General features: G+C 42.1%; 2 protein-coding genes across 2 annotated transcripts; both read left to right on the plus strand.

Moving 5' to 3' along the window:
* The first annotated feature begins 665 nt into the window (after positions 1–665).
* On the plus strand, positions 666–2,615 carry LOC114436313 (single-strand selective monofunctional uracil DNA glycosylase). Its single transcript, XM_028406509.1, has 2 exons — positions 666–1,111; positions 1,579–2,615. The coding sequence occupies exons 1-2, from the start codon at positions 794–796 to the stop codon at positions 2,116–2,118; spliced, it is 858 nt and encodes a 285-aa protein (XP_028262310.1). The 5' UTR covers positions 666–793; the 3' UTR covers positions 2,119–2,615.
* Positions 2,616–3,469: 854 nt separating this feature from the next.
* Positions 3,470–8,199, plus strand: LOC114436630 (calcium-binding and coiled-coil domain-containing protein 1-like). The gene is made up of 14 exons (XM_028407011.1): positions 3,470–3,604; positions 4,122–4,270; positions 4,348–4,450; positions 4,548–4,750; positions 4,829–5,041; positions 5,122–5,270; positions 5,345–5,414; positions 5,494–5,748; positions 5,829–5,954; positions 6,234–6,317; positions 6,660–6,726; positions 6,811–6,923; positions 7,478–7,560; positions 7,781–8,199. Exons 2-14 carry the CDS (start codon positions 4,139–4,141, stop codon positions 7,806–7,808), a joined length of 1,626 nt encoding a protein of 541 aa, XP_028262812.1. The 5' UTR covers positions 3,470–3,604; positions 4,122–4,138; the 3' UTR covers positions 7,809–8,199.
* Positions 8,200–8,690: the final 491 nt, after the last annotated feature.

The following is an 8,690-nucleotide window of genomic DNA, read 5'->3' on the forward strand; positions in this document are numbered from 1 at the left end:
GTTTTCTTTATTAGTCTTGCATGCAGATTTATGGTCCTCAGTTAAGATAGGATCTTGATATTGATTATTTTTGTGTAGGAAAATGAGTGCATAAGAATAACTTCCTAAAAAAATGTTACAATGATTATTGTAAAATGGGCTAACTAATATGTACCCTTGTGATCCAATTAGTTTCAACTGTATGAAAATCAGAGGAGAGGCTTCTTACTATTATGCTAAAATAATAAAAGAATTTGTAAAGGACTTTTGTGTGTTCATTACAAACAGATCATTTTGTTTTGATGTAGTTTGTGGTTTCATGCTTGTGTGGAATTATTATTTTTCCTTTTTGGTGCCATGTGACCTGTGACCACAGTGATCTGGCTCTTTAACAGTAGGGACTCACTACTTTCCTTTATACAGTTTAAATCAAGGTTTGGGCATGAAACTCCCACTCTGGCCCTGCCTTCAATTTAGCCAAAAACCTAAATGTACCCAGATCCTACACCAATTCGATCTTAATTGTCCTGAGTAGGGAGGTGAGTCCCCACAATGTGCATGTGTCCCCCTAACGTTGGAAAACAGCGCCTGACCCCTCATAGTCCAGCCTGTCTTCATTGGTGTAATTACACTAATCCCGCTGTAGGAGGCAGCAGCGGCCGTGGACGCGCTCAGAAGACCTGACAGGGAGGCGCAGAAGTAGAAAAAGAAGCATCCTAAACCGGCACCATCAGAACGTCCAAATTTGGTGAATTCCGGTGATAAAAACGTACCGTTAATGTTTTTTTTTTGATGAATAGACTCTCGACCGCAAATGTCAGATCATAACGCGTCTGCAGGTGAGGCCGGACAGCTCGCCTGTCGGGGTGGAGAACAGCCCCTTTGTGGAGCACAGGAGCTGGGGTTTAAACCTGCAAACGGGACCCCGTCCTCCAGGTTCCTGCAGGCTGAACTGGAGCTCAACACCCACCTCCGCGGACTCACCTTCAGCGAGCCCGTCCGGTACATTTACAACCCGCTGGAGTACGCCTGGGACACACACCGCTGCTACGTGGAGAAGTACTGCCGGGCCGGACAAAGGATCCTTTTTCTGGGGATGAATCCCGGACCTTTCGGCATGGCGCAGACAGGAGTGAGCCCCACTTTACATACATGTTTGCTTTATATTGCATGTATATTATACATGCCTTATACACATACATAATACATGAACAAAGCTTGTTTGTCTCTTTATTTGTGCACGTTTCAGTGGCTGTGAATGCGGAAGTTATCAACGTGACGCCCAAAATAAAAGCATACATGTTATTCCCAAACAACAAAGAATGACAGAGTGTTTCAATAAGGCAACGATCTTTAAACTTTCATTCGGTGTTTATTACAAAATAAACATAAGATTTGGGGCTATATATTATTTATTGCCCTACAGGTACAATTCCTATTAAGTAAAGTTTAAGGAATTGTGGGGAAAGGATGATATCATAGCTGTTTTTTTTGACCTTGCTGTTATGACATGTACATTTGGGATGAACTGTCCCTTTTAAGTAAGCTTCAGAAATCACTTCTGAGAAGTTTAGATCAATGCTTTGTTTTTCATTTCAGGTGCCATTTGGTGAGGTTAAGTCAGTTGTTGACTGGTTGAAGATTTCAGGGGAGGTTGGTCGTCCTCAGGACGAGCATCCAAAGAGACGGATCTTGGGCCTCGCCTGCACTCAGAGTGAAGTGAGTGGTGCACGCTTTTGGGGCTTCTTCAGGAAACTGTGTGGTGAGCCCACCCTGTTCTTTCAGCACTGTTTCGTACACAATCTGTGCCCACTAATCTTCATGAGTGCCAGTGGGAAGAATTTAACTCCCCCTGAGCTGCTTGCAGCTGAACGGGAGAAACTGCTTGCCCTGTGTGATATTGCGCTGTGCCAGGTGGTGGAGGCACTGAATGTCTCCATGGTGATTGGCGTTGGGAGGGTGGCAGAGCAGCGGGCGCGGCGAGCTTTGTCTGCTGCAGGTGTCAATGTGCAAGTTGAGGGCATCATGCACCCGTCTCCCAGAAACCCACAGGCCAATAAGGGCTGGGAGGATGTAGCCAAAGCCAAGCTGGCAGAACTCGGTGTTCTATCACTGCTGAACAACTCGAGCCTCCTCTGACACTCAGCGTATCAATAGCAGCATGGAGTGCACTCATGGACAGTGGATCGTGGACAGTGGATCAGGATGTAAGGACCTGCATTCAGACATTTAACAGATGGTTTGCTGCACTGCTAAAAAGTGCAGGCTCATATGTCTCCTGACAGCTATGTGTCTGTGTGTCTGTTGCCAGTCTCAGTGAAAATAGCAGCTCCAAGGAGATGGTGCACTACATTAATGCCTTCCACACTGATCAGACTGTGGACCCCAAAATAGTCATACACTAAAGTAGCGATAAGATGCTTTGGAAAGATATGCAAGTCTTTAACTGAAGAGTGACCTCAGTACATGTTTAATGTGTTTTTTTTGTTTGGTAAGTCCACTGTGTAAACTTTTCAAGTCTCTTACATTGGGGAAATAAATCTACAATTATTAATTACTATTTCTATCCTAGTTTCTAAATTGATTGATGGGTAGAAAGTTGAAATGATAAAATGTAAAATTCTACTACTGTACAAAACGACTGTTTTATGCTTTTACATTATTCTTTTTTAATTTCTATGTTATGTTTTGTCTGTTGTCATTAAATTGATACTGTCAATACTCTAATCATGGCTCTTTGAATTAATTTGTTTTTTCGTGTTTAAATATGTATTTATCATTATGAAATGCCAATAGTGGCTAATATTTATCATGTTAGCAGGGTGACATGCAAAAAATTGTATGTAACATATAACTTTACAGCATAGAACACAGACAGAAGTGTAAATAATAAACATCGCATCATAACTAAGATCTGTGTTATTCCACCTTTGGAGAACATCATTGCCTTAAAACACACATTTTTTCTGGGTTACCAGGGAGACAAGACTCATTAGTGACACCATCTTGCACTGGTTCACACAAGCACATGATGTTGTTGTTGGGATCTGTGTTCATTTCTGTGTATCACACTTCACTACAGTTGATACAGCACCTCCCTACTAGTAGCTAGAAGAGGCCTCTACTTGCCAAGATTATGGCAAAGTGGAAACAGCAGCTACCAGCTGCATACAACTGAAAGATGGACTTTTCTACTGATGCAGGATAAAATTACAGGTGCAGATTTTTAATTATTTCTGTGTGATTATCCAAAATATCGGAACTTCAAAATAGAGTGTTACTTTCTGCTTTATGTTTACATGACCAGTGTTACCCTCGCTGTGGCCCCCACCTGTGGCACTACTGGGAAGTGCAGTAACCACTAAACAGCAGGGTCCCATGTCCTGTAACCGTATCCTGCAATGGGAGTTGAAGTCCGCAGTGCTGTTTTATAAAGTGAAAAGTTGTGTACCAATGAACTGCATCTCCCATGAGTCTCTGTGTCTCACTCATGTTTCCACATGTTTCAGGAGATATTGTGAAACTCTTGCACCTGGCGGGATTGCTCATCACTATCTACAGACTGAAGCAGCTCTGCCCTTCATGAGATAGCAGAAAACATTCACTCATTTCTCAGCAGCGTAAGGTAAGATTAACAATACCAGCATTTGTAATTTTAATTATTATTATTCAACTGTTCTCAGTATGACATCAACATGATTCAGCTATAGAATTTTGGATTATAAGAACATGGAAGGACCTGATTTGTTGTAACTACAGAAGGGATTGAAAAATGTGTCTTTAAACCCTGGTCTTTTAATGTTTTAGTCTATTTATTGGTGCACACTTGATGTCATGTTTATAGAAGTTAAACAGAAAGCATTTACCATCAATGACTAATTATAGAATCTTATTTATTAACAAAGATCCTAACAATAATTTGATCAGTTGCAACAGTGCCCCTGTGCTCTATCTGCATCACCTGTTTTTTGTAGTATATGAGCTTCTTGTTTATAAACACATTGCCGGGCCATAGGTGACCCGTGCTGCGACCATGCTGCATTCCTGAACTGACTCTGCTATCGCCTTTCATCAGCTGTCCTCATCCAGACCGAAACTGGAGCAAGCTTCTCTGAATCCATGTATGTTTTCTTCTTCAACAGCTCGGCCTCCTGTTACCATGGACAAACAGCCCACTGTGGTGTTTCGAAATGTGGGACAAATGTACTTCCCCCAAACCAGGGTGGAGTGCCACTACAGTCTGACCTCCAACCATCAGTGGAACAGCAGTGACTGGATAGGCATTTTTGAGGTAGACTCACTTACACTTTAGTTAAACAGAAAACACACACATTCCTGGTTTAAAATGTGTTTGTTATCCTGCCACAGATGGGCTGGTCTTCAGTCAAACAGTATTACACGTACACATGGGCTCTTGTTCCTGAAGGCTATACCGAGGAAACCGACGTTAACTGTTGTGCACATTTCTGTGGTAAGAAGTCACCCAAGCATCTTTCAGACACACTGAGATGGTAAAGAACTGGTGATCAATCACCCATCTTATAATAAGAATTTTCCACTCTGTGCAGCCTCCTACTTGCCACGCCCCAGTCCTGTGGAGTACCAGTTTGTGTATGTGGATAAGATGGGGGAGGTGTGCGCCCAAAGTCGTCCCTTCTCCTTCTGTGCCCCAAAGCCACTGGAGGAGCTGGAGACTCTGAAGGAGGAACAAGATGAGGAGGATGGAGAGGAAGAGCTGCTCCTGGTCATCCCCAGAGCTCAGCTGCTGCAGGTGGGAGGAACTCTAGTTACAATGAAAGCGTTAAAATATGTTTTAATGCTCTGTGATCTGTTCCTGTGTTGTCAACAGAGTCGGCTGGAGGAGTGCTTGAAAAAACAAGCAGATTTACAAAAAACTGTGGACGTGGCAAAAAAAGAGATGGAGAATGAGAGAGAAGACAGCAGAAAAGTGAGGCGTGACTGGGAGAGCGAAAGAGAAGCGATGAAGGAGGAGATCGTTGAGCTCAGAGACAACCTGAGACACAGCTGTGACATGCTGAAGAATGTGGAGGGAAAGCACAATGTATGGAGAAGCCATGTCATGTCTTTAAGTAAAAAAAAAATAATATATAATATTTTTTCTTCTCTTCATGACACTTAAAGGATGTGAAATACAATCAGGAAAATCTGATCTCTGAGCTGAGAGAACTTACAGCTGAAAAACAAGACAGTCAGCAGCAAATCAAAGATCTGCAGGACGACATCAGGGTTCTGACTGACAAAGAGAAAGAGTCAAACAACGAGCTGGAAAGGTAAGTGTTTGAGACACATGTTGTAAGCATTTATCCTATTCATCTGAGTACTGATTTATTTCCTGACACCACAGGTTAAGGGAGAGAGTGAAGAAAATGTCTTGTCAGATGAAACATGATGAGGAGAAGAGGAAGTCTCTGCAGGTCTGAATGTAAGCCTCTAGCATGTCAACTCACTGCGACTAGATTCAGATATTCTCTACCTCTTTCACTGCATCTACAGTTGGAGAATGAGGATGCTTTGATGGAGATACGAGGGCTGCAGGAGCGTCTGGAGAACAGCGAGCATGTAGCTGAGAACCTGCGCAGGGAGCTGAGGGAGCTGGGAACCCGGCAGGGTCACACACACACCGAGCTCCACCAAGCCCAGCTGCAGGTGGCCCAGCTGACCCTGCAGCTGTCCGAGGAGAACCTGCTCCTCAGGGAGGAGCGGGCCAACTGGGCTCTGGAAAGAGAGGCACACAAACATGCAGCAGAAGTGAGGATTCCAGCACAATCTAATGCTACACAGCCAGTCACAGCCCATATGTCCATTCAGCTTCATTGTGTTTTGTGCAGATTGATAAAAAGAAGTTACAAGATCTGAGCTGTGAGGTGCAGAGGAAGGAGGAGTGGCTCCAGGAGGAGAGAGTGGAGAGAGAGAAAGTAGAAGTGGAGCTTGGGAGCGAGAGGGATTACAACAAGGTAACTTATTGACTATTATTTAATACACAAACACATTCAGCTCTAAGTATAGCAGCCTGGCTGCTGCAGTTGTGCATCATCAGTTGCTCAGGTTACGTCTTTGGAAACTAGAGAGCAGTGCCAGAGTTCAGCATGGTTCTTTATTACTCACATACTGGCACAAATAGAAAAGCTTCCATGAACAGTGAGTAAACATTTCCTCACAACATCATGTGAGCTGAGGCAGCAAAGATGGCAGCTGCTTATAAGAGCAAAGTTCACCTCTGCTGCCCCCTACAGGTGCTGCAGAGAGAGCTGCAGGAGCTGAGGGCCTGTCTGAGGAGGATGCAGAAAGAAAGAGAGGAAGAGAAGCATGACAGACAGGCAAGTATTCTACAAGCAGTGCAGCAGTTCAGCTGTCACGTCTGCTGAAAATTGAATGAGCATTTCTTCTTAGTTCTTCTACTTATCACTCAGCACTACATTTACTTACCTACTTGGAGCAGATTGTGTAAAAAGTAAAAACTGGGAATGCATTCCTCCATAGATCACACAGTTTTGTGTTGTGTTGCTGTTTTATTTTAAGGGCCAATGTTTGGGATTGAGAGCCATCTGGTGGCCTCATCAAACACAACAATTTACAGTGTACACCAATTAAAACCCTACTATAAATTCTTATTTCTTATCTCCTTTTCTTTCTAAATCTCTGTGTTTGTAATCATCCAGCAGTGGGAGCAGAAGTTGAGGATTGTGCCAGAAACAAAATCAAACGGCACCAATTCCCCCTGTACCTGTGAGTAAATAAGTGTCTTTGTACACACACTGCTACTTCACTGTACTGTGATGAACGCTAAAGAGTGAATGTTGATTCGAACAGCTTCCTGCTCTTCAGATGACGAGCACGCCTCTTCAGCTTCCTCCAGATCAATCAGTTCAGCCGTGACCTCTGCTGACACAGACTTTCAGAGTGAGGACGACTCTGACTCACAGGTAAAAAAATCCTATTCATACATAAACACAAACAAGGACTAACACCACCTGCATTTGGTTCTAATAGTGCTGAGCGATAAATATGTGACTAGTGTCCCAACAGAGTGTTTACTGCAGCTCCAGTGTTGGACCTGTATGATAGAAACATGTTGTGACAATGTCATTCATCTAAGTGGATCAAGTGTAAGACAAAACACGGACAATCACATTAGACAGAAACATCATTTCCTGGATCTCTCACCTAATCCATGTATGAGAGATCTTCAGTCAAAATACCATCAATAATTCCTCTCCTTGTCACCAACTGTCTTGATTCAAGTGAGAAAAAGTTTAAATTCTTTACCTCAAGTAAAATCAATTATCATAAAACCAACTGCAGAAAGAGTGTTTTAAGCACTGTATATGTTAAAAATACTAAAAAGGTAATTAAACCTGCATTGTGTGTTGTAAGTATTTTAGCATCTAGGTAGATTTAGAAACACTGCTCAGTGTCACTGGTTCTCACACATATATAGGACATTAACATCCATCTCTGCGTCTGTCTGTTAAATCAGGATGAGCTGAAGCTTCACTGTGAAACTCGCGTTGGTGAGGTGAAGCAGCTGATCCTACCAGAACTCGTCAGCCCCATGCTGAAGTGAGTCTGGTTTTTCACCAGTCTACCCCCGCCCTCCTCAATGCCTCGATGTCACTTCACATACACTCACTTCATGATGTTAATTCACATTCAGATTTATGCTTACACAGCACTTAAGAGTATAAACACAATGGAGTATCAGGAGTGAAGCTCCTAGGAGTCAGCAGGTGTTTACCAGGATCCACCATGTTAAAACGTTTGCCTGTGTTTCCCTCTGCAGTGAGCTGACTGACTCCCCCATGTGGTAACACAGAGAAGAATGGATGGATGACAGTCTGAATTAGTTGATCATTTTCTTGTTTTGGTGCAGGAAATGTCTTTCACAGAGTTGATATTTGTTGTTAGAGCTTTTACATGAAGAGTGTTTGTGTTCAAAGAAACAGCAACTGTGGCGGGTGTCTAGATTTTTTATGAATTGTTGTTTTTTCTGATTAAGCATTGCTTCATTACACATTCAGAATCAATAACTCGAAATACTCACATAGATGCAGACACCAGCTGTATCAGGATGTCTTACAGTGTATTTGTGATTCCTTGATTCATTCATATTTTGGCTGATTTCTTTTCAGCTGCAACAGATATAAGAAAAAAAAAACGCTAAATCACTGAATTTAACATGATTTTGTGGCATATTAATGATCACAAAGTTTTGCATGTGAGCGTGGCTCCTGAGTTCATAGCAAGTGTGTGTGTGTGCATGTGTGTCACGGTCAGGTGTGCACCTTAATGAAAGACGACAATAATAATACAAGTTGATTATGAAAATATGTGTGATCTTAGCATCATACAGTGTATTGTACAAACTAATATTAAAACATGTTGTCTTGAAAGACTAGTAGTTCTGTTTCCATCAGACTGCATGATGCTATATATATATAGATCAGTAAAGTATAAAGTGGAAAAGAAGACACTGAAAAAGTCTGAGAACAAAAATTGTCTTTATCAAAATACAAGAAACAACAAATACAAGAAACAAAACAAAACAAAAAGGCAAAGATAATATTGATTCCTCGTAAAAATGTAAAAACAAAAGCAAAAAGCATCAGTTTTTGTATGTTTCTCTCTATCTCTGTGTGTGTCTGTGTGTGTGTGTCAGAGCTATTTTGGTACAAGTGAGATTGAAAAAGAAC

The sequence above is a fragment of the Parambassis ranga genome, chromosome 5 (genome assembly GCF_900634625.1).
Source record: "Parambassis ranga chromosome 5, fParRan2.1, whole genome shotgun sequence".
Classification (NCBI taxonomy): domain Eukaryota; kingdom Metazoa; phylum Chordata; class Actinopteri; family Ambassidae; genus Parambassis; species Parambassis ranga.

What these genes read in the sequence shown, in the direction of transcription:
- LOC114436313 (XM_028406509.1), top strand. Translation starts at nt 794, where the DNA reads ATGTCAGATCATAACGCGTCTGCAGGTGAGGCCGGACAGCTCGCCTGT. An exon ending in TCGGCATGGCGCAGACAGGA is followed by an intron (nt 1,112 to 1,578) that starts GTGAGCCCCACT and finishes TTTTCATTTCAG; the next exon opens with GTGCCATTTGGTGAGGTTAA.
- LOC114436630 (XM_028407011.1), top strand. Translation starts at nt 4,139, where the DNA reads ATGGACAAACAGCCCACTGTGGTGTTTCGAAATGTGGGACAAATGTAC. An exon ending in AAGAGAAGCATGACAGACAG is followed by an intron (nt 6,318 to 6,659) that starts GCAAGTATTCTA and finishes GTAATCATCCAG; the next exon opens with CAGTGGGAGCAGAAGTTGAG. An exon ending in AGGACGACTCTGACTCACAG is followed by an intron (nt 6,924 to 7,477) that starts GTAAAAAAATCC and finishes CTGTTAAATCAG; the next exon opens with GATGAGCTGAAGCTTCACTG.